The sequence below is a fragment of the Ictalurus furcatus genome, chromosome 6, assembly GCF_023375685.1.
Source record: "Ictalurus furcatus strain D&B chromosome 6, Billie_1.0, whole genome shotgun sequence".
Taxonomy (NCBI): Eukaryota; Metazoa; Chordata; class Actinopteri; order Siluriformes; family Ictaluridae; genus Ictalurus; species Ictalurus furcatus.
Genome location: NC_071260.1, coordinates 14666188 through 14692392, shown reverse-complemented (window position 1 = coordinate 14692392; position 26205 = coordinate 14666188). Strand labels below are relative to the sequence as shown.

Genomic DNA, 26205 nt, shown 5'->3' with positions numbered 1-26205 from the left:
AACGGGGGGGGGGGGGGGGGGGGGGGGGGTGTTAACATTGTTTTAGTGGCTGTCAGTGCAGAAAAACCAACTTGGAACGTTGGAAAGAGAAATAAACATTTAAGAGCCTTTCCAATATCTCTGGATATTCCGTCTTTGTTTTAATCCAGATGCCTGCAAGGGAGAATGTCAGAAACATACTTTTCAGCCCACCGTCGTTTGCGATCTCAGTGAGTTGATGCTCTTCATGCACTGACATGGATGATTCCTGGGGCACATTTGCAGATTCCTTTGCAATTCTTGGATCACTTGCATTTGGGAAGATTGACAGCAAAGCTATGTGACTAACTGGGAGAGAGAAGGCCCAGGTTCTTTCTTTCCCAAATGTCCAGATAATGTTGTAAACATGTCATATGTGCCTTTTGGCACTCGCTGTCCCCATAGATGCAGTTTGGCTCTGAATGCAGACACTTTTCTTTTTTCGTTCTTATGAAAAAAAAAAAAAAAAAAACTCTTCCACGGACCGGCACCGAGACCCAGTAGATGGGGATCGCTGGGGGCACTTGATTGTGCTTTCTTGCACACAGGGGGAACATAAACTGCATTTCATTGCTTTTTTTCCTTTCTTTCATTTAAAGGCAGCCATTAGGGCACCTTATCAGGTTTTCTCCACTGTAAGGGCAGCCTTGAGCACACTTTTATGGCATAGAGTCTACCATACTGTCACCCTGGTCAGCTATTTTGACTGGGGGTTGTCCGGCAGCGTCAAATAAAGTGTGCTGAGTTTGCGATCAGAAATGCAGCCGTGGCCGCAGTGTGGGGACTCCAGGCCACGCCCCCTGTGTGAAGCGCGCGCGGGGGCAGATGGGGCGGGTGGGGGGTTGCCTCGGTGCTCTCCATGCCCAATAGTAACCGGAACGCCTGTCACTAGACACACACACAGACAAGCACACACACGCAATAGACTTCATTACACCCAACTCGCTTACTTCACGGTATAAACCGACACACGACACGGACAGGTAAGCTCTGCTTCGTTTACCATTTTCTTTTCTTTTTTTTTTTAAATTCACCTCAGCGGTGATAAATGAGGGGGAAACCCAGAGAGCCGAGCCTCTGCGACTGAGGAGATGTGAGGAAGCAGAGATGTGAGACATGAGAAGGGCTTTTTAATAGACCAAACACGAACCCTCATCATCCTTTTATCGTTTGAGGTTCTTCCGGAGGTGAAAAGGCTGTGTTTCAAATGTAACGTTGAAATGTATCAAAGCGCCCCAGGCTACTTTAATCCCTTACCGCGTACATGGGAATACTGTCTTTTCCTCGGAATCCTGTGAAAGCCCATTTCTGAGATAGATGAAACGAGTCAGGATTTTCGCAAAGCAGGAGTGAGAAGGTACATCCCTGAAACAGCTGTTTGAACAGGTGCAATGCAGCACACAGCCGGTTCAAGTGTTTATTCCAAGTTTCTAATCGCCTTTTTGTGCTTACAGGAGAAACAGATCAGCTTCTGTGGTTCCTCGTTTAGCCTGTGATTTGAGTGAGTCTAATGATTAAGGACTGACAAGAAGTCAGCTTTTATATGTTGTGTTCATTCAATACACGAATAAATCATGAATGGGTTTGGGATTAGGCTCTTGAGGCATGTTACATTAATGAATGTCTCTATTAGATGAGTGATCCAGTGATCACTGATTAGAAATCAGTATGGTAGCATCCAGAGATCAATTTAAATCGAATGAAGGAGAAGCTCTGTACACACACATCACAAGCCCTGTTTAGCATCTGATTTTGGGGAGCGCTTCATCAACTGTGTCTAATGTGCTGTAAACATTTTATCACAGTGTTACAGTTTGAACATTTATAGATGGTATAAACCCTGAATATCATCTTTCTTTAGTGATCTAATACAGGAACACTCTCTCTCACGCTCTCTCACTCACTCTCTCTCTCTCTCTCTCTCTCTCTCTCTCTCTCTCTCTCTCTCTCTCTCTCTCTCTCACACACACACACACACACACACACAATTACATTGTGCTCTGTGGGTTTACACATTGACCTACATGCTCATTCATTTGTCATTTGAACAATTTAAAGACCCAGACCTGACTTAATCATGCAGCTAACAGGACTACAGGGAGATGACATAACCAGTTTCAGACCAACACCCAGCAAGTCATGTTTCAGTCTCACACACACACACACACACACACACACACACAAGGTTAGAAAATATCTTTTAAAACATATTTTCAAATCCAGCAGGATGTATATGAGTGCCTGTGTTGTTTAAAAGGTTTTATTTTTAGTGTGGTAATTTGTAACTGTTTTTAGCAGGTGTTTGTGTGTGTGCTTTCAGTCTCATTTTGCACCACATCTTCTGTTAATGGTTGAGGGGTATATGTTGTGTAGACTGATTGTGGAGTTGTTCGAGAGAATCAAGCTGTTGGAACTTTGGCTGCTCTGCTTTGAACTGGAAGCCTGGTCGCCTGTCGTTTGACGGACTGAGAAATGGGTGCGAATGTCATTGGGTAAAGGATGTGGTGGTGTTTCAAACCTTGTCAACAGAAGTGAGTGCCAGGAAAAGTGGTGTGGTGCAATCCAAAAGTTGTTCTAGAAACATTATGGTAGGACACTTTTAAATATTAACACAATACAGAAATGTTTTGGGGTTTTTTTGCCGCTGTGTTACAAGATACAGTGCTGTGAAAAAGGATTTGATTTGATTTGATTTCTTATGTTTTGTGTATATCTCATACTAAATCGTTTCAGAAATCAAAACAAAATCTAAGATAAAACAGGCAACCTGAGTAAACACAAAGTACAGTTTTTAAATTATAATGTTATTTATTGAAGCAAAAAAGTTATCCAAAACCAACTTGGCCTGTGTGAAAATGTATTTGGCTTGTAAAAATGTATCTGTATTTACTAATTCCCCAAATCTATGAAACTGCATTCATAATGGGGTTCAGCTGGGCTAGACACAAGCAGGCCTGATTACTGCAAACCCTGTTCAATCAAATCAGCACTTAAATAGAACTTTTTCAACAGTTGGTTAAAAGGTCTTACCCAGTAACACACTATGCTAAAGTTGAAAAAAATTCCAGAAATGATGAGGAAGAAGGTGATTGAAATACATCAGTCTGGGAAGGGTTACAAAGCTATTTCAAAGGCTCTGGGACTCCAAAGGACCACAGTGAGAGCCATTATCTCCAAATGGAAAAACCCGGCACAGTAGTGAACCTTCCAGAAGTGTCCGATCTTCCAAAATTCCTGCAAGAGCACAGCAACAACTCATTCTGGAAGTCACAAAAGAGCCAAGGACAACATCAAAGGACCTACAGGCCTCTCTTGCCTCAATAAAGATTACTGTTCATGATTCCACTATCAGAAAGACACTGGGCAAAAAGGGCATCCATAGAAGGGTGGCGAGGTGAAAACCACTGCTAACCCAGAAGAACATTAACTCTCCTCAGTCCTTTTGGGATAATGTTCTGTGGATTGATGAGTCAAAAGTGGAATTTTTTGGAAGACAGGAGTCCTGTTACATCTGGTGTAAACCAAACACAGAATTCCATAAAAACAACATCATAGGAATAAGTCCACCTCTGAATGGCTAAAAAAAAAAAGCTAAATTAATGTTTCTAAGTGGCCTAGTCATAGTCCAAACTTGAACCAGTTGAGATGCCTGTGGCAGGACCTTAAACGGACAGTTCATTCTCGAAAACCCTCCAGTGTGACTGAAATAAAGCAGTTTTGTAAAGAAGAGTGGGCCAAAGGTCCACCACAGTGCTGCGCAAGACTGATCTCCAGGTATCGGAAGCGTTCGGTTGCAGTTATTGCTGCTAAAGGTGGCACAACCAGATTTTAAGTAAGGGGGCATTTAGTTTTTTTACATTGGTGATAGGTGTTGGATAACTTTTTTTTGGTTTAAATTAAAAATAAATAAAACTGGCATTGTGTGTTTACTCAGGTTGCCTTTGTTTTATGTTGTATTTTGTTTGAAGATCTAAAGCTGTTAGGTATGACATATACACAAAACCAGAAGAAATCAGGCAAATACTTTTTCACAGCACTGTATTTAGAACAGAGTAGCAATCCTTGTAAATTACAAACACACCAGGCAGAAATGTTAAAATTGCATTGATAAAATACTGAAACTAAGATCCTTATTAGTACCCTGTAGTAAAAACATAAGTCTTAAGTTATTAACTCCTCTACAACAGTATATATCTGTTTCCAGTTAGGTTGGTTTTGGGATAAGTTTGTAAATACAGTACAAAATTCTCTGAGACCTCAGTACTTTGAAAAACAAAACTGATTTAGAGAGAATCATGTATGCACACATTATGATCTTATGAAAAAGTAGAGTGGTGTAAGCTTGTCATAATTTGATATGTGAGAAATAAAACATAATGGGGTATGCTGTTATAGGAAATTAATCAACAGGGTTAAATGGACAGCACATCCCAAAATGTGTTTATTCCTCTTAAACCGATGCAATTTTCCAACAACTGCATTAAAAAAATGAATAAAGGACACTTCATACCATTTATGGTTACATTTAATGTGGTTTGATGCACACAAAAGTTATAAAAGTTACAAACAGTCACTCTGTCACGTTTTCTTGAAGTCAGTAATACTAAGACTATGTGGCTTGTTAATGAGAGAATGCAACATTTCTACTGTTAGAAATCACTGACACTGGAGACTCCTTCCATACATGATAAATGACCATCTCCTTACAGGAAGATTTATGTTAAAAAACAACAAACAAAAAAACATTTATTATTAGTCTTAGATGATGTGGAGCATGTTCATGTGCATTATAACTGTTTCTATAGAAATGATAACAGATCAGAATGAGTGCATTAACATAAACCTCTGTGCAGCCAGCACCACTATGAGAGAAAATGAATCACACAAAGAAAATTTGTATATCATGCTTATTGATAGATCCTTGGATTTTTTATAAGGATAATTTGTAGAGATTTTATTTTTACCTTCTTGGGCATTATCACCTCTGTCGGGACTATATAAATGAAGTTAGGCAACTGTGGTCTTTCTGTCAGCCTTAAGTTATTACACAGTTCCATGTCTTGGTTCTAGAGCAGGCATTTTCTCAAGTGCTCTCAATTCGTGTTCTCTGGAGAAGTATAGCAATAAGATGACTTTCTGCTCAGGGTAGGAGGATCAGAAAAAAATAATTATATGGGTTTCTGACTTATGATAAATAGTCAGAAGGATCACTCTGTCCCAAAGTGTCCATACAGTGTCAGAAGGCCATTTCAGATGTATGACAACTGAATCATTTACAACTACATTCACATTACCAGGTTGAAGTGACACATCTGCAAATTTCCAGCATGTAGATCTGATTTTCTTTAGGACTCTGGACACAGAAATCTCAAGTCTTCAAATCAGGCCTTGAGCCTCTCGTCTGTGGTCCTAGATTCCATTCAGGTGTTTTGTTTTTTTTTTCCCAATGCACATGTGCATATTATCATCATCATCATCATCATCATCCAGTGTCAGCAGTGTGACACTACAAAAATAAAGGACAGCAAATGTAGTGTCTACACTATATGGCCAAAAGTTTGTGGACTCTTGACCACCACACCCATATGTGCTTATTGAACAGCCCATTGCAGATTTAGTCCCCCTTTGCTGTTATAATAACCTCCACTCTTCTAGGAAGGCTTTCTACTAGATTTTGGGGCGTGACTGTGGGGATTTGAGTTCATTCAGCTACAAGAGCATTAGTGAGGTCAGGCACTGATGTCAGGTGAGGAGGGCTGGGGTGCAGTCAGCATTCCAGTTCATCCCAAAGGTGTTCAGGGGGGTTGAGATCAGGGATCTATGTAGGAGTTCTTCCACACCAACCTTAGCAAGTCATGTCTTCATGGAGCTTACTTTGTGTACAGGGGCATTGTCATGCTGAAGCAGGTTTGGGCCTCTTAGTTCCAGTGAAGGGAAATTGTAATGCTATAGCACACAAAGACATTCTAGACAATTGTGTTCTGTTGTGGCAACAGTTTGTGGTGGTCAGCTGTCCACAGATGTTTGGCCATATAGTGAATATTCAGTGGAAAGGTGGAAATGGGTGATTTACTTGATATTTAGGGAATCAATCCAAGCAAAATTGGGAGGAAACAGAACCAATACAGGGTACTGTAGTGAAACAGTTGCCCAAGATATCGGTGCATGCAAGCAGGGAAAGCAGCAGACAAGTACATTCAAATGAAAGACAGATATGGGTCACTTGCAATTATGGATGTGAACCATCAATATAGATATAGTATCTTACAAAAGTGAGTACACCCCTCACATTTTTGTAAATATTTGATTATATCTTTTCATGTGACAGCACTGAAGAAATGACACTTTGCTACAGTGTAAATTAGTGAGTGTACAGCTTGTATAACAGTGTAAATTTGCTGTCCCCTCAAAATAACTCTACACAGCCATTAATGTCTAAACCACTGGCAACAAAAGTGAGTACACTCCTAAGTGAAAATGTCCAAATTGGGCCCAATTAGCCATTTTCCCTCCCCGGTGTCATGTGACTTGTTAGTGTTACAAGGTCTCAGGTGTGAATGGGGAGCAGATGTGTTAAATTTGGTGTCATCGGTCTCTCACACGCCCTCATACTGGTCACTGGAAGTTCAACATGGCACCTCATGGCAAAGAACTCTCTGAGGATCTGAAAAAAAGAATTGTTGCGCTACATAAAGATGGCCTAGGCTATAAGAAGATTGCCAAGACCCTGACACTGAGCTGCAGCACAGTGGCCAAGACCATACAGCGGATTAACAGGACAGGTTCCACTCAGAACAGGCCTCGCCATGGTCGACCAAAGAAGTTGAGTGCACTTGCTCAGCGTCATATCCAGAGGTTGTCTTTGGGAAAGACGTATGAGTGCTGCCAGCATTGCTGCAGAGGTTGAAGGGGTGGGGGGTCAGCCTGTCAGTGCTCAGACCATACGCCGCACACTGCATCAAATTGGTCTGCATGGCTGTCATCCCAGAAGGAAGCCTCTTCTAAAGATGATGCACAAGAAAGCCCGCAAACAGTTTGCTGAAGACAAGCAGACTAAGGACATGGATTACTGGAACCATGTCCTGTGGTCTGATGAGACCAAGACAAACTTATTTGGTTCAGATGGTGTCAAGCATGTGTGGGGGCAACCACGTGAGGCATACAAAGACAAGTGTGTCTTGCCTACAGTCAAGCATGGTGGTGGGAGTGTCATGGTCTGGGTCTGCATGAGTGCTGCCAGCACTGGGGAGCTACAGTTCATTGAGGGAACCATGAATGCCAACATGTACTGTGACATACTGAAGCAGAGCATGATCCCAGCATGTATTCCAGCATGATAACGACCCCAAACACACCTCCAAGATGACCACTGCCTTGCTAAAGAAGCTAAGGGTGAAGGTGATGGATTGGCCAAGCATGTCTCCAGCCCTAAACCCTATTGAGCATCTGTGGGGCATCCTCAAACGGAAGGTGGAGGAGCACAAGGTCTCTAACATCCACCAGCTCCATCATGTCGTCATGGAGGACTGGAAGAGGACTCCAGTGGCAACCTGTGAAGCTCTGGTGAACTCCATGCCCAAGAGGGTTAAGGCAGTGCTGGAAAATAATGGTGGCCACACAAAATATTGACACTTTGGGCCCAATTTGGACATTTTCGCTTAGGGGTGTACTCACTTTTGTTGTGGTTTAGACATTAATGGCTGTGTGTTGAGTTATTTTGAGGGGACAGTAAATTTACACTGTTATACTAGCTGTACACTCACTACTTTACATTGTAGCAAAGTGTCATTTCTTCAGTGTTGTCACATGAAAAGATATAATCAAATATTTACAAAAATGTGAGGGGTGTACTCACGTTTGTGAGATACTGTATATCTGAATTAAAAGCAGAATTCAGCAAAGAAGCTTGTAACATGAACATTGCCTTGGATCAATCTTAAAAAAATGGATTTCTCTAAAACAGAAGAAAACGATCCATTTATTATCTATTTTCTCAGAATTTTAACAAGACTCAATTTTAATAAGAATAAGTTATAACCACACCAACATATCAGTTTATCATATCAAAGTTTCTTTTGAAAGATTTACATGGAGGATGAAGGTAGATGAAACAATAGGACTGTTTTGACATTTGTACTTACATAACACTGTGTTAAATAATGTTATTTGAATCCAAATCGCTGTAAACTTCTGGATATATTCAAGTAATTACAACATATGAGATATTATATTAACATGTCCACATGAACCTTTGGAGGATTGCGAAAATACACTAGTATAATGTTATATATTACGAAACACAATAATTCACACTATTCACTACCTGTGTTATCCTTTAGGGGTGTCTAAGACTGAAATTGAGACCTCATGATAATGTTAACACCCAGAGAAGATCAGCTATGAAAAAAAAGATAGCAGAAATGAATGGAAGCGAGTGGAAGCTTTTATCCCATCTCTGATAAAGCTCATTAACATTCCAATAGGACGAGTCATGTTGTGCTCTGAATGGGCGATGACAGTGTCTCAAACTAGGCTTTGTGTGTGTGTGTGTGTGTGTGTGTGTGTGTGTGTGTATAGCTAACAGTAGATATTGGTGTTTTGGTTTTAGGAGTTTTGTGAAAGAGATATCTTTCTGTTCATATGAAACATGCCAGTATTTGCTGACTAAAGTAATATAAGAGCAAAGTGTGTTAATTGTGTCACTCTGTGATCTGTTTGTGTTGTCAGAGGGTAGATTATAGACTGCCAGAAAGTGTTATTGTATTTGTAATTACTACCATAAAACATTTATTCTTAAATAACGGGTACTAAAGTTGTGGTCCAATAATAATAAAAAAAGATTAGCCTTTTATTCAAGACTTACTGAGTTTTCTCTTCCATAATACAATGGGACTAAATAAACAGAATTGTAAATACTGTCTAACCTGTAAGAGCTATCAGGTCTGGTCTCTCTTATACTCGGAGGTGGCCAGCCTGCTCACAGTGTCAGCATAAGCTGCTTTATCATTCCTGCCCATTCCCATGAGGCTGTACACTGTGCTTACCTGACATTTCCTATTGATTTTGGTTTGTGTGGGGGTAAGGGAGTGCAGCATGAATGAGAATGGATTGGTTTACATTAGCAGGAACTGATAGTGCTACCTTTTTGTATACATATATGTGCATGTTTTGTTATGTGTGCATCTTCATCAAACAGCCCTGTTCTCTTTGAGTTCCTCCTATTCCTGTATGCATGGTATATAAATTAAAAGGAACACTGTGCTCAGGATGCAAGGCGAATCTAACGGTGCAATACTAATCTGCATTTCAGTGGTCAGTTTTGTGCTCGTGTTGTTTAATCATGTTAATAGAGCCGCGTCGAAACATATTAAAGATTCATGAAGCTCATCTCCATGAAGCTTGGTGTCCGGATGAGTGTGGAAGCAGCGTTAGTTATAATTATGCTCATGAGGCCTTAGTCACTCGCTTTGCTCCTTTGTGCGATAAACTCCATTTCCCATAAGCCTTAGGAGGTTTATCATGTGTCACATTGTTTTTTTCTGCTTCATCATAGACACAACTGCTAATGAACAGAGGGTGTTTATAGGTGCTAAGTCACTGTGCTAATTGCTGTGTTGTAATTAGCACATGTCTATCTGGTGTGTGAGCCTGTGTGGGTAACATTTCAGAGGTAAGGTGACGGTGCAAGTGTATTTGCCCAGGGCACTGTGTACACGTACAGGTGTGTGTGTGTGTGTGTGTGTGTTTACACAAGGTGGGAAGCCAGTGAGACAACACACCTTTGAAACCATGGTGATGTTCATTGTGACAGCCTAAGCGTACAACAATATTTAGTTATTTCCTTCTGTTCTTTCTTTAAGTCATGGATGGCAAAGCAGATTGAACAAACATGCACGCACGCACACGCACGCACACACACACACACACACACACACAACAGTAGCAGGCAGAGAGGTCCTGTCATTAGTGCCAGCAAATCCAGTTAACTTTTACTTCCTTTGTCTACAGAGACATTAGGGTATCTCAGAGTGTGTGCGTGTGTGTGTGTCTTTGTTTGTGTGTGTGTGTGTGTGTGTGTGTGTGTGTGTGTGTGTGTTGAAAGCAGCAGCATATTTTGATTCACATCCTCACACACACACACACACATGCACACACACAACACAATTTGTCAAATCAATGTTTTTGGTTGAGTAAAATGGTAAGAAGTGTGTGTGTGTGTGTGTGTGTGTGTGTGTGTGTGTGTGTGATCTTGATGTGATGAACAGCAGCATTAGAATATCCTCATTATGTTGAGTGGCTCTTGAGACAAGAATAACAACCTCCATTACAATGACATGGTTTACAAAACAAGCAAAACACACAACCTGACAAAGCACGCACACACATGTACACAAGCACACAAGAACACAAGCAGTTAATCTTCTCTATGAGCTGCCTTCCCAGCTCTGAGATCCGACAGCTAGATTAGACAGTTCTAGGAAATCGATTCGCAATAATTCAGTGTAAAACAGGAAATGAAACCCCTTTATAGATCAAGCTGCTGACCATATTCCTGTCAGTGAAGAAACACTCCCACATCACTCACTGCCTCTGTATACAAGCTCCCATGTGGTCAGTCAGTCACTTATTCACTACCACTCAAACTTAAATCTCAAGCAGGATGTAAAATGATATTTAAATAGCAAAACTAAGGCTGCATTACGTAATATGTGTCTACATGTGTGTTTGTGGTTTGTTTGTCAGTAATGGCTAGAAATGTTGACTGTGTGGCTACACACACTCACAAAGCACTTTATTAGGAACACTATACCAATACTGGGTAGGGCTTCACTTTGCTCTTAAAACAACCTCAAATTCTTTGTGGCATGGATTCCACAAGACGTTGGAAACATTCCTTTGAGATTCTGGTCCATGCTGACATGATTGCACCATGTAATTCCTGTAGATTTTTAAAACCTCAGACAGGTGAAGTGAATAAAATGTATTATTATATAGATTACCTTGTTACAGTGGCACCTGCCAAAGGGTGGGAAATTATAGGCAGCAAGTGAACAGTCAGTTCTTAAGTCAAGTTGATGTGTTTGAAGCAGGAAAAATGGGCAATAGTAAGGCTCTGAGAGACTTTGACAAGAGCCAAATTGTGCTGGCTAGACGACTGGGTCAGAGCATCTCCAAAATGTCAGGTCTTATGGGTGTTCCCAAAGTGGTCCAAGGAAGGACAACCAGTGAACCGGTGACTGGGTCATGGGTGCCCAAGGCTCACTGATGCGAGGGGGGACCAAAGGCTAGACGGTCTGGTCGGATCCCATGGAAGAGCTACTGTAGCGCATATGCTGGCTATGATAGACAGGTGTCAGAACACACAGTGCATTGCAGCTTGTTGTATATGGGGCTGCGTAGCCACAGACCAGTCAGAGTACCCATGCTGACCCCTGTCCACTGCTGAAAGCACCTACAATGGGCACATGAGCATCAGAGCTGGACCATGGAGCAATGAAAGAAGGTGGTCTGGTCTGATGAATCATGTTTTCTCTTACATCATGTGGACGGCTGGGTGCGTGTGCATCTGGGGAGCAGATGGCACCAGGATGCACTATGGGAAGAAGGCAAGCCAGCGGAGGCAGTGTGATTCTCTGGGCAATGTTCTGTTTGGAACCTTGGGTCCTGGCAATCATGTGGATGTACCACCTACCTAAACATTGTTGCAGATCACGTACACCCCTTCATGGTCCCTAATGGCAGTGGCCTCTTTCAGTAGGATAATGTGCCCTGCCACTGCAAAAGTGGTAACTCAGTGGTTAGGATGTTGGACTTCTGATCGGAAGGTCATGCGTTCAAATCCCAACACTTCCACTGCTGGGCCCTTGAGCAAGAATTGTTTAGGACAAAGGTTTCAAATTCAAATTCCCCAGAATGTGCTGGACAACAAGTCTAATCCATGGAGGACTTAAAGGATCTCCTGCTGACGTCTTGGTGCCACATACCACAGCACAACTTCAGAGGTCATGTAGAGTTCATGCCTTGACGGGTCAGAGCTGTTTTATCGGCACATAGGGGACCTACACAATATTAGGCAGGTGGTTTTAATATTATGGCTCATCAGTGTAAATTGTGGCCATGAAGGGATGAACATGGTCAGCAACAATACTCAAATAGGCTGTGGCATTCAAGCGATGATTGATGGATATTAACAGGCCCATTGTGTGCCAAGAAAGCATTCTCCACACCTTTACACCACCTCCACCAGCCTTGACTGTTGACAAAAGGCAGGTTGGGTCTATGGATTCATGCTGTTGGTACCAAATTTTGACCCTACCATCTGTGTGCCTCAGCAGAAATCGAGATTCATCAGACCATGTTGACATGATTGCATCACGTATTTTCTTCAGATTTTTCAGGTGCACTTTCATGCTGAGAATCTCCAGTTCTACCACATACCAAAGGTGTTCTATTGACTTCAGATCCAGTGACTGTAAAGACCACTGAAGAACGTTGAACTCATTGACATGTTCATGAAACCAGTTTGAGATGACTTTTGCTTTGTGACATGGTGCATTATCATGCTGGAAGTAGCCATTAAAATATGGTAAATTGTGGCCATGAAGGGATGCACATGGTCAGCAACATTACTCAAATAGGCTGTGGCATTCAAGCAATGATTGATTAGTATTAACAGGCCCAAAACATTGCCCACACCATTACACCACCTCCACCAACCTGGACTGTTGACACAAGGCAGGTTGGCTCCATGGATTCATGCTGTTGGTGCTAAATTCTGACCCTAACATCTGTGTGCCTCCGCAGAAATCGAGATTCATCAGACCAGGCTACATTTTTCCAGTCTTCAACTGTACAGTTTTGGCACCATAGAATAAACTCTAAAGACTGTGTGTGTGAAAATTCAAGAAGATCAGCAGTTATAGAAATACTCAAACCAGCCGCTCTAGCACCAACAATTAGGCCACGGTCAATATAACGGAGATCCCATTTTCCCCCCATTCTGATGGTTGATGTGAACATTACCTTAAGCTGCTCGACCGTGTCATCATGATTTTATGCATTGCATTGCCGCCACCTTATTGGCTGATTAAATAATTGTATGAAAGTGTAGGTGTACAGGTGTTCCTAATAAAGTGCTCAGTGACTGTATATGGTCACACACACTGGTATATTGTTTCAAATTGGCTATTTGCTTATAAGTGCTACAACTCTGCTATGTATATTCTGTCTTAATATGAACTGCTGCTCAAATCTAGAGATAGTGAGATGATGAGTGCTCTTTCAGTGAGTGCAATATGCACAGTGGTATCTTTCACACTGCTGACTGTAATTACAGTATGTGAAAGTAATGACTCATCTCTAATGCAAAACATACTATATGTGAATCACGATTACATACTAACAGATTATTTCCGATCAAATAGTATGGCTACAGTCTTACGTGGGTGAAAATGAGCCAGTGAAACCACTCAGCAGACTTCAAGCTCTGGACCTCACGATGAATCCAATGACCCAAGGGTCTCATGACACTGTGTAGTGGCCTTTTACACAGAGGACTGTCATGGCATGCATTAAAAATTTGTTCTTATTGGATATATCCACCGGCCAATCTGATTATCGGAGCCCCCGTGATTAAACACAGTGACTGGACATCTGAAGTGCCATGGCGAAGACAACAGAAATCCTGAACCTGTCCTTCCTCCAGGAGCACGAGCGAGAGATGATCCTCAGCGTCCTGCAAAAAGATGAAAAACTCCGCAAACGAGAGGAAAAGCGCATCAGGTAGTTGCTCCCTTTTTGTTCTTTTTACTCTGAAATTATACAATACATATGTATAATCATATGTAAAACATTACATACAAACATATGAAAAAATGATTGACAGTACTTTTGTAGCACTGAAACCATTAAAGAACACTGACGAGGTAGCTGATTGGTTTTATATTTATTCCCCTATCCTTGTTAAATCATTTATTGTTTTAGTCATTAACCCCATAAACTCCCTTATTATTCAGCTAATCATTTTAAAACATTTTATTCAGTGTCTACTATGAATTAACTAAGGGGTGGCAAAAAATACACAAGGGACTGTGGGTTGTTGAGTGGTGAGAACCTAACATGTGGCATGGCAAAACGTTGGGCTGTATTCCACTTTATGCAAATTAAAAACAGTAGCTATGTAGCTCTGGCCAATTGTCACTTGAGAGCGATATGCTGTTGTCTGACTGCAAGGAATGGTCTGCAGTTTTATAATATGATCTCAGTTCTCGCTAATGTATAGCCAGGTCCAGAATTATTGGCACCTCGGTAAAATTGGATTTATGGTACACATTTAAACAATGAGCCTAATATTTAAATTTGTGCTGAGGTGATCTCAGACTGGGAAAAAGTTTGAGAAGCCTTGATTCAGATTATTAATTCTCAATGGTAATAACGGGTAGCAATTTCTGATTGGTGGTTTCTCATGTAAGTTCCTTCCTGTCTGCAGAAAGCTGAAGAATGAGCTTTTGGAGCTGAAGCGTCGTGGTCGGCGCGGTAATCCCGAGCAGCGGGAGTGTGGCGTGTGCCTACGTGCTCTAGGTCTAATCCTCCAGAGGGGAAGTGTGTGTTTTGAGTGTCACCGTCGTGTCTGCAGCTACTGCACAGCCGTGCCCTCGAACAGCGGCAACACTAAGTGCACTGTCTGTGCCAAATCTGCGTGAGTCACGAGTTACAGACGTTCTAGTTGTTTCCAAGAGGTAGTCTCAGCCCAACATTGGCCACTATAATTGTTTCTATCATCACACGATAGCTACTGAATTTGGATTTTTAAAAATTGTCATGAATCCCATCACCATGTCTCCAAGCTGCCATGCGCTCACACGCACACACACACACCCAAACAAACAAACACAAAACAAACCGGGTCATCATGCTTGGAGAAGCATGCTAACTGCTCAGCCGTGTGTGTGTGTGGTTGTGTGTGTGAGACCTAACAGATGTTCTAGCTATCATTATTTTCAACAGGGAAAAATATTCTATTATACACAGCTACCTGAGTAAAAGAACTTCTAAACATAGTGCCAATTTTTTAATGCTTTACTCCTAGTTGAGCTGCTCAGCGACATATTCTAATCTACATAAATGAACTGATTAGGAAATAAACACCAACCAAGGTCAAATCTTTTTGCATTTTTTAGGGAGCTGAAGGTGGTCACAGGTGAGTGGTTTTTTGAAGAACGGGCCAAGCGCTTTGAACGCATGACAGTCCCTAGCAGTGATGTTGTCAAACAGTCCATCCTCAGCAGTGTTCCAGGTAAACAACACACCTTTTTTAAATTACACACTAATTAAACATTCAGTTTGCAACTATTAATATAACCTAAATAGAAAAGTCTGTTACACACTAACAGGGTTTACACAAGTTACAAAGTTTATTTTGTAAAGACATCTATTGTGAAGAAATCTGTGAAAATCTTTAGTTAACTTTGACCTTAATAATTGATATTCATTTCTTGTTTGAAGATGGACGCTCTGGCCAGAAGAAACTTTCCCCATCAGGACTGGACCGGCCAGCCACGCCTCAGTCTGAGCGGTCAGCCTCGCCCCAATCGGAGAAGAGTGTTGGCCGGTACATATTCAAGAAGAAAGGGTGAGGAGTGTGATTTGTGTGTACTTAATCTATATCATTGTTTTTAGTACACATACAAAATAAATTTTCACACCCACTTAGACTCATTAAGTTCCTGGTAATTAGTCTTTGCCTTGAGTTAGGTGTGTTGGAGCAACAGCAAGTTTTGCACACAGTCCATATTAATCATGATTTCTTCTGCATTAGAAAATATAAAAGTCATCTATCTACTAAAGCTGAAGCTGTTTGTGTCTCTAAGGACCAGACCGGTGGCTGTAGAGTCATCAGGGTTACCGACGACACCGAATAACATGCGCGCACACCCAGGCCGATCTCCGTCACAGGCTGAAGGAAGGAAAAGGGTATGACAAACATGTCTGTTACAGCTCTATATACATGTATCAGATCCTAATGGGATGCTAAATCAACGGCAGGGCATTTGGAGGGTAAACCACTTAAGGCTGTAGAGAAAAGACTATATATAGACACATAGCATGTACGACACAGGTTTTTTATAGATTTTATATATTTATTTGTGTCTATAGCCCGATGGGGCTGAGAGTGTGTGCAGTGTACACAGCAGTGACAGTATTCCTGAGAAGATCAGCAATGGAGGGAAGCGAAAAGAGTCAGGCACACCCTCTATCGCTGTGTCCAGAGCCTCCATTTCATCAGGTATAACCATCACATACACACACACACAAATACACTTACACAAACATGCACATCAACTTGGCTACAAGTATGTGGTATATGAATCATGATCTCATTTGTTCTGTATATCTGTGTTTTACTCTCTCTGTGTTTGTCTGTCTTTCCAGACCGCAGTCGCTCCGAGGTCGATCTTAGTCATCTTGGTGATGGGTTTAGTAATGACCCCCTGCCTGGCCGCAGCCGCTCAGTTCCTGGGCTCAATGATGCCGTATGTGCACATTGTAACTGCACTCTCACTTTCACACTTCCCACAAAAGACAGCTTCCCAAGCCATTATTGCATAGTACTGGTCAAGGAGCATTACCTTGCTGGTTGATATCTTGTAACTGACATATGAATGGCGAGTGTATATAAAGAGTGCCATGTAATTGGCTGAAGATCAGGCCAGTGAGTGATGGCAAATGAAAGGCTCAGGGAATATGCGGCTGATGTTTGTTCTTGTGTTATAGGAGTCGGATGAAGACATTGATGCCCTGATGTCTGCACACTACAAAACCAGCCGCAGTGTCAGCAGTGCTCAATCTGTGGTATTAACTTCTTACCCAAACACTTACACACATACACTCACTGAGCACGTTATTAGGAACACCTGTACACCTACACTTTCATGTAATTATCTAATCAGCTAGTCATGTGGAAGCAGTGCAGTGCACAAAATCATGCAGATATAGGACAGCAGGTTTGGGTAATGTTCACGTCAACCATCCGAATTAGGACAAAATGGCATGTTTGTTGGTGCTAGACGGGTTTGTTTGAGTATTTCTATAATTTCTATAACCTCCTGGGATTTTAATGCACAACAGTCTCTAGCATTTACTCAGAAGTTCTGTAAACAGAAACACCTTGTTGATGAGAGAGAGGTCAACGGAGAACGACCAGACTGGATTGAGCTGACAGAAAGACTACAGATAACCACTCTGTACAATTGCACATCATGTTGAACCTTGAGGCAGATGGGCTACAACAGCAGAGACCACATCGGGTTCCACTTCTGTCAGTCAAAAACAGAAAGCTGCAGTGGGAACCGGCTCACCAAACTGGACAGCTGAAGACTGGAAAAACGTAGCCTGGTCTGATGAATCTCGATTTCTGTGGAGGCACACAGATCTTAGGGTCAGAATTTGGCACCAACAGCATGAATCCATGGACCCAACCTGCCTTGTGTCAACAATCCAGGCAGGTGGTGTAATGGTGTGGGGAACATTTTGGGCCTGTTAATACTAATCAATCGTTGCTTGAATGCCACAGACTCTTTGAGTATTGTTACTGACCATGTGCATATCTTCATGGCCACAATTTACCATCTTCTAATTGCTACTTCCAGCATGATAATGCACCATGTCACATGCCAAAGCAAAAGTCGTCTCAAACTGGATTCATGAACATGACAATGAGCTCAGTGTTCTTCAGTGGCCTTTACAGTGACCGGATATGAATCCAATAGAACACCTTTGGGACGTGGTATAGCGGGAGATTCTCAGCATAAAAGTTGTGACATGATGCAGTCATGTCAACATGGACCCGATTCTCAAAGGAACGTTTCCAACATCTTGTGGAATCCATGCTTTGAAGAATTGAGGCTGTTTGAGAGTAAAGCAAGACCCTACCCAGGATTAGTATAGTGTTCCTAATAAAGTGCTTGTTGTATACACATCACTTATTCTTATTAAAATTGAGTCTTGTTAAAATTCTGAGAAAATGGATAATAAATGGATCATTTTCTTCTGTTTTAGAGAAATCCATTTTTTAAAAAATTGATCCAAGGCAATGTTCATGTTACAAGCTTCTTTGCTGAATTCTGCTTTTAATTCAGATATACAGTATCTCACAAAAGTGAGTACACCCCTCACATTTTTGTAAATATTTGATTATATCTTTTCACGTGACAACACTGAAGAAATGACACTTTGCTACAATATAAAGTAGTGAGTGTACAGCTTGTGTAACAGTGTAAATTTGCTGTCCCCTCAAAATAACTCAACACACAGCCATTAATGTCTAAACCACTGGAAAACAAAAGTGAGTACACCCCCAAGTGAAAATGTCCAAATTAGGCCCAAAGTGTCAATATTTTGTGTGGCCACCATTATTTTCCAGCACCGTCTTAAACCTCTTGGGCATGGAGTTTCACAGAGCTTCACAGGTTGCCACTGGATTCCTCTTCCAGTCCTCCATGACGACATCACGGAGCTGGTGGATGTTAGAGACCTCGTGCTCCTCCACCTTCCGTTTGAGGATGCCCCACAGATGCTCAATAGGGTTTAGGTATGGAGACATGCTTGGCCAGTCCATCACCTTCACCCTCAGCTTCTTTAGTAAGGCAGTGGTCGTCTTGGAGGTGTGTTTGGGGTCGTTATGCTGGAATACATGCTGGGATCATACTCTGCTTCAGTACCTCACAGTAGTACATGTTGGCATTCATGGTTCCCTCACTGAACTGTAGCTCCCCAGTGCCGGCAGCACTCATGCAGCCCCAGACCATGACACTCCCACCACCATGCTTGACTGTAGGCAAGACACACTTGTCTTTGTACTCCTCACCTGGTTGCCGCCACACACGCTTGACACCATCTGAACCAAATAAGTTTATCTTGGTCTCATCAGACCACAGGACATGGTTCCAGTAATCCATGTCCTTAGTCTGCTTGTCTTCAGCAAACTGTTTGTGGGCTTTCTTGTGCATCATCTTTAGAAGCGGCTTCCTTCTGGGACAACAGCCATGCAGACCAATTTGATGCAGTGTGTGGTGTATGGTCTGAGCACTGACAGGCTGACCCCCCACCCCTTCAACCTCTGCAGCAATGCTGGCAGCACTCATACGTCTATTTCCCAAAGACAACCTCTGGATATGACGCTGAGCAAGTGCACTCAACTTCTTTGGTCGACCATGGCGAGGCTTGTTCTGCTGTATGGTCTTGGCCACCGTGCTGCAGCTCAGTGTCAAGGTCTTGGCAATCTTCTTATAGCCTAGGCCATCTTAATGTAGAGCAACAATTCTTTTCCAGATCCTCAGAGAGTTCTTTGCCATGAGGTGCCATGTTGAACTTCCAGTGACCAGTATGAGGGCGTGTGAGAGCGATGACACCAAATTTAACACATCTGCTCCCCATTCACACATGAGACCTTGTAACACTAACAAGTCACATGACACCGGGGAGGGAAAATGGCTAATTGGGCCCAATTTGGACATTTTCACTTAGGGGTGTACTCACTTTGGTTTTCAGCAGTTTAGACATTAATGGCTGTGTGTTGAGTTATTTTGAGGGGACAGCAAATTTACACTGTTACACAAGCTGTACACTCACTACTTTACACTGTAGCAAAGTGTCATTTCTTCAGTGTTGTCACATGAAAAGATATAATCAAATATTTACAAAAATGTGAGGGGTGTACTCACTTTTGTAAGATACTGTATCTATATTGATATTGACCCATATCTGTCTTTCATTTGAATGTACTTGTCTGCTGCTTTCCCTGCTTGCATGCACTGATATCTTGGGCAACTGTTTCACTACAGTACCCTGTATTGGTACTGTTTCCTTCCAATTTTGCTTGGATTGATTCCCTAAATATCAAGTAAATCACCCATTTCCACCTTTCCAATGAATATTCACTATATGGCCAAACATCTGTGGACAGCTGACCATCACAAACTGTGAGAACTTGTGAGATACTGTGTGTGTATGTATGTGTGTATATATATATATATATATATATATATATATATATATATATATATATATATATATATATATATATATATATATATGTATGTATGTATGTATGTATGTATGTATGTATGTATGTGTGTGTGTGTGTGTGTGTCTGTGTGTGTGTGTGTGTACGTGTATGTATGTATATATGTATATGTATGTGGAGTCTATGTTTGTATCATGTGGGTGTTCTTGTATGTAAATTATGTATGTTAACATTTCTGCTTTGGAAAATTCTGTTTTAGAGCATTTTGTTTGCTCTATCCTGGCAGGCACACACATATACAAGTACACTTTTCATCTTCTTTTATATGCACACAGGTGCACACTCACACAGACAACTGCTTTTTAAAATTTTCCTTACATACACCTACTCCATGCACATTAGAATATAAAGCATAAAGAAAGTGCAATTAAAATTGATAAAGTACAGGTGGGCTGTTTGAAGGGCTCATGAAGTATCTTGCAGCAATTTTATTTATGCATAAATTCTATGTGAGTCATGCTGCAACCAGTGAACTGTACTGAGCCAAAGGAGACAAAGGAGTTTAAGCACTTGCTGTAAAAGCTTTTTTTTTGTAAATGGAGTCTGTATTAACTTAAATAAAGAGCAGAATCTGGGTATTAACAGCATTAGCGTTCGGTTATTCCTTTTGTCATCTGTCTTTCATTCACTCTTTTTGGTTCTTTCTATTCTTCCCTACTTTTCCACTTTCAGTCTGTCACTCTTTCTTCTCTTTCACTTTGCTCTGTTCCTCCTCCTAGTCTTCCACTCCAGGCTCACAGCGAAAGTGGGGCTACCTTAACGTACCCGACTCGGATGCTGAGACTGTGAGTGCTCTTTCTATGTGTGTCTACGTATGCTTGCTGTGTATTCCTGACAGCTGCCCTTGTCTGTAACATGCACACAAACACACACATGTAATCACTCTATCTTGAGTTTTAAAGTAGTTGTGTCCCCACTCTTGCAGAGCAGTCTGAACAGTATTATGAGCGTGTACAGTGAGATGGGAGACTACGGCAACGCGCGTGTTTCCGGAGAGATCCTGCTGAACATCTCCTACAGCTATAAAACCGGAGCACTCAACGTTCTAGTGCGAGAGTGCCGCTGCCTAGCAACCGGAGACGACCGGAGACAGCGGACTGACCCGTAAGATCCTGCACGTGCAAACACAACATACACATACATATTGAAATAGCATATAAAATGAACACTTTCCCACTTTAAGATTATTTACTGCAGTTTATCTAACTCACTAAACACGAGCTGTCAAAAGAGCAATACAGCTGCACTGGTTCTGACAATCATACTGGCAATCATAATGATCGCCATAACAATGTATATTTCAGCTTTAGAGCTTTATCAAGGCATCTGACATTGCAGTATTAAATCAGCTAATATATATAGAATTCCTGATTATGGCTTAAAAGAGTGTTTCACTTCAATCAGTATGGAAATGAAATGATTTGATTATTGTGCAGAACTGGGGTGCACAGTGGCTTAGTGGTTTAGCTTGTTCCCCTCACACCTCCAGGTGCCCTGTGTTTGCGGAGTTTGCATGTTCTCCCCGTGCCGTGGGTGTTTCCTCCGGGTACTCCAGTCCAAAGACATGTGTGATAGGCTGATTGGCATGTCCAAAGTGTCCATAGTGTATGAATGCGTGTGTGAATGAGTATGTGAGTGTGCCCTGCAACGGATTGGCACCCTGTCCAGGGTGTACCCCGCCTTGTGCCCGATGCTCCCTGGGATAGGCTCCGGGTTATTGTGCAGAACTTTGCATATGCTTGTGTGTATTTGTGTGTTTTGCAGTTATGTCAAAACCTACCTCTTACCAGACAAGTCACGCCAGAGCAAACGAAAAACCAGCATCAAAAGCAACACCACCGACCCTGTATTCAACGAGAACCTGAGGGTGAGACAGGCCTGTGTTCACATGTGTCTGCTTCTCAGTGTGTTTCTCTAACAGCATACGAGAGATACTCTCTCTCCCTCTCTGTGTGTAGTATGTGGTGAGTCATTCCCAGCTGGAGACGCGTACTCTACAGGTTTCTGTGTGGCATCATGACCGCTTTGGACACAACACCTTCTTAGGAGAGACTGAGCTGACCTTTGACTCCTGGGAATTTGACAAACAGATAGAGGATTGGTTCCCTTTGCAACCCAGAGTGAGAGACACACATACAAATGTCTAACCAGATTTCCTTATTATAATAGGATCACATGATATCTTTGGCCTTGCTCGAACACTTGGCTGATCTTTTTTTAGAAAGTTTAATCCTAAAATGCAGCTTTAATCCAGAGAATTAAAATGTCTCTTTGGTTACTGGGTTCAAGGAATAGAGCTAGGTGTTATATGCTTAGCAATGCACAAGTCATAAAATTGACCTTACGAAAATAACGAAACTAACACTTATGCACAGTGTAATACTCTATAATGTTATCTAATGGTTGGTTCTCTGCAGGCTGAGTGCTCTACAGACTCTCTGATGCAGTATAAGGGAGAGTTGACTGTGGTGCTTAAGTACATTCCTGCAGAGAGGAACCTTTCACTGCCACTGGACCAAATACAAGGTAGTGCAGAGAAATGCCACTGAATAAATCCATGTCTTTATTTCTTACTGATGGATACCTGCTTCCTAAATGTGCTGCAGTGATGGATCAATCCATGGATTTTCTGTTCATACTTTTTTTTGTTTGCCAGTATAGCGTGGCACTGATGTTTTACACTTTAACACCATGTCAGACATAATGAGCAATCTGTTTCTATCAGTTAAAAGGGGTTTTCTGAAAGGGAAGAAGAGTATCACTCTGCCAAAAGGGGGCATGGTGGAGCTGCTGGTTAAAGAAGCCAAAAACCTGACAGCTGTTAAATCAGGCTCTTCTGATCCATTTGTCAAAGGGTAAGACCAGTCTACTGTCTATTGTGAACACAGAGACTCACAAAATGCATGCTTCTAAGCAAATGCATAATCTCTAAAAGCAAAATCTTAGTTTAATTTTCTTTTGTGGTGTAGGTACCTGCTGCCTGATGACAAGAAGAGCACAAAACACAAGACTGCAGTGGTGAAGCGTTCGGTGAACCCACGCTGGAATCACACCTTTACCTACTGCGGCCTGCAGCACAGTGACCTGGATAGTGTGTGTCTGGAGCTCACTGTCTGGGACAAAGAGCCACTCGCCAGTAATGTCTTCCTTGGGGGAGTGCGACTAGGAGCTGGGACCGGTCAGTCTTTCTCTCTCAACCTTTCCTTGTTGTAACTAATGAATTGTGTGAAACTATGCATTTATCCCCGTCACACCTAATAGAAAGAAGATTCAGACCATTTACTATCAACCTGGTCACTTGAGAGATCTACACATGAACAGTTTAGTTAATAAAACAAAACCCAAAAAAAAACAACAAAGGAAGAGCTCAACATGTTCAATATTTTTTTACCACTTGTCCACTGGTGTCTGGAACCTGTTGTTCAAATAATTCCCATAAGTTCTATAAGTCCTATATCAGATTGAGATCAGGCAACTTATGTTTTTGTGTTACAATGGTAGTTCTTGCAGAAATTACCTACTACTGTACTTATGGGGCATGGGTTTATGGAAAGTGAACATTCACACGGTTTTGAGTCTGGTTCATTAAAAAATAGATGAAAATGTTCATAGACACATGCAGTGAGTGTTGGACAGATAGCACAACCCTTAATGCACTATTTATACAAGGGGTCTTCGGTCTTATGTACAAAAGGCCGGTGTAGCAGCAGGCTTTCATTCTAGCCAAATAGGAGCTGCATTTGATAGTTGATTGGAGATCAAGATGAACTGATTAAACAAGTGGAATCAGGTGTGACACCTGCTTGGTTGGAATGAAAGCCTGCAACCACACCGGCCCTTTGTGCATAAGATTGAAGACCCCTGATTTAGACCATAATTACAGTATGAATGTTTTGGAGTTATTTATATGGACCATTTAATAAGGTATGAAGAACATAGATGGTTTTGGACTGTCGCAGGACGGTTTGTTCACCATGCCTTTTCTGTACATTTGTCTCATTGCAATTTATTATTTAATTAAAATAAAATAATCTCTTTTCTTTAAGTCAAGCTTAAGTAGGTTTAAGTCCTTATATCATATATATATATATATATATATATATATATATATATATATATATATATATGTATATATGTATATATATATATATATATATATATATATATATATATATATATATATATATATATATATATATACATATATACACACACATATATATAAAACACATTCATTTACATCCAGACACACACTCATTACTCAAGAAGATTACTTTGGTTTCCGGCTGCTCCCTCTTGAATAGTTTCTTTCATTAATTTTTCCCATCCTAATTTGCTTCAGATTAACAAACTGTTTTAAGCACCGGGGTTTATTATGTGGAGGAAATGAGTGTTTTAGCATGCACAAAATTGCTGATTCCCCATCCCCCGCCCCCCGTAGGTCTGAGCTATGGGAAGTTGGTGGACTGGAATGATTCCTACGGCGAGGAGCAGCGACTATGGCAACGCATGATTGACAACCCAGAGGTTCCACAGGAGTGCACGCTGATGCTGAGGTCCAGCATGGCTAAGAGAAAGACGTAGAGAAAGAGGTGCAAAGGGATAGATATGCGTCTTGCAATATTCATCAAAAGCTACTGCTCCTTGTCACCTTATAGAAAAGTGCACTTTGCATACACAGATAGATGCTACATTATGATACACACAGACACAAACAGAAACATTGTCCTCGAGATTAGCCCTGATCACTGCATTTTAAAAGCCAGACATTCACAAACATGACCATACAGTCTTGCTGTCTATATGAACACCCTGTCCTTCATCACTGTGTCTCTCCACTGCACAAGCATGCACAAATATAGCCAAACTCACAACACACATAACTTCATCCAAGGTCATGGCTGTAAACAGCACAACAGCTATCTTAAAAGACAAAAAAATTGCTCACACACATTTATAATGGCACAAATCATTCTATTCAAAGTGCACACAAATTAGATAAACTATAAACAGCTAAGCACGCTCACTGCCATTCTTAGCTAGATAGAAAAAATTCTGCTTTTAGTGCAAATTTATTGTGAGGAGTCTGTTTCCTGTGCTGTTGTAGCGATGAGACGGAAATCAAGCACACTTCAGTGATTCAGTACATGTCTCTCCAGTAGTGCATGCCTGAAGCAGTGTTCACTGAGCATTAGATCTGAGCTGCTCTACCTCAGGCTGTCTTCGTGTCCAGAGTGATAGAGGGCGATATGATAAAATATCATAACACAACTTAAAGACATTTCTGTAACACACAATACATATCAATATATAGATTTGCTAACAAACTGCCAGCAAAACAGTAAAACAACATGTTAAAAACAGAGTTAAATGATACTATTATTTAATGTCTGCACATGACAAAGTGGTGTTAGCTTGTTCTCCCCTTGTCCAAATCAGTGTCCTTCCAGGTTCTCCATGTTCCTCCCACTTCCAAATATATGGCAGCAGGTGGATTGGCTTCATTGCTCTTAGGTGTGAATGAGTGTGTGAGTGTGTGGATGGTACCTTCTGATGGACTGGTGTTTATATATATATATATATATATATACATATATAAGGCTGACTTTGAAACACACATGCACCCTCTAGATTTGTGTGAGGTTGAAGAGGATTTGATTAACAAGCTACCATTGTATTGTTAGTCCTTCATTCCTGTTTGTAAAAGTACAGTGAGCCTTAAAAACAAGACATGGCATCACACTTCTCAAGTATAACCAGTCTCACATTTGCCTGAGTCATATTTGTAAGGCTTTCTGGTAGTAAGGTATGACTTATATGTGTTAAATGTTAAGTTGGTGTGTTTGTTGCCTGACTGTGAAGCATGTTCAGTGTGTGTGTGTGTGTGTGTGTGTGTGTGTGTGTGTGTGTGTGTGTGTGTGTGTGTGTGTGGGCGCGCGCGCATCGTCAGATCTGAGCAGGGAGATTGCTCAGGAATCTGCTCACAGAGATTGTTTATGCATTTTCAGATACCCTTTAGGAAGTACACAATAAACTATATTAACCTCTCCTTGTGTATCTGTAATTTTTTGTTCTCTGTAAATACAATGCTGTCATAATTAATG

General features: G+C 41.4%; 1 protein-coding gene across 1 annotated transcript; it reads left to right on the top strand.

The window, feature by feature from the left end:
- The first annotated feature begins 570 nt into the window (after positions 1-570).
- Positions 571-26148, top strand: sytl5 (synaptotagmin-like 5). Its single transcript, XM_053626634.1, has 16 exons — positions 571-1001; positions 13443-13800; positions 14507-14716; positions 15198-15313; positions 15523-15649; positions 15888-15990; positions 16174-16303; positions 16450-16550; positions 16792-16869; positions 21027-21205; positions 21866-21968; positions 22060-22221; positions 22519-22627; positions 22827-22956; positions 23071-23279; positions 24543-26148. The coding sequence occupies exons 2-16, from the start codon at positions 13682-13684 to the stop codon at positions 24683-24685; spliced, it is 2019 nt and encodes a 672-aa protein (XP_053482609.1). The 5' UTR covers positions 571-1001; positions 13443-13681; the 3' UTR covers positions 24686-26148.
- The last annotated feature ends 57 nt before the right edge of the window (positions 26149-26205 follow it).

Coding starts and splice junctions, on each gene's coding strand:
- sytl5 (XM_053626634.1), top strand. CDS start 13,682: ATGGCGAAGACAACAGAAATCCTGAACCTGTCCTTCCTCCAGGAGCAC. Junction 16,870..21,026: donor TCAGCAGTGCTCAATCTGTG/GTATTAACTTCT, acceptor CCACTCTTGCAG/AGCAGTCTGAACAGTATTAT. Junction 22,957..23,070: donor TCTGATCCATTTGTCAAAGG/GTAAGACCAGTC, acceptor TTTGTGGTGTAG/GTACCTGCTGCCTGATGACA.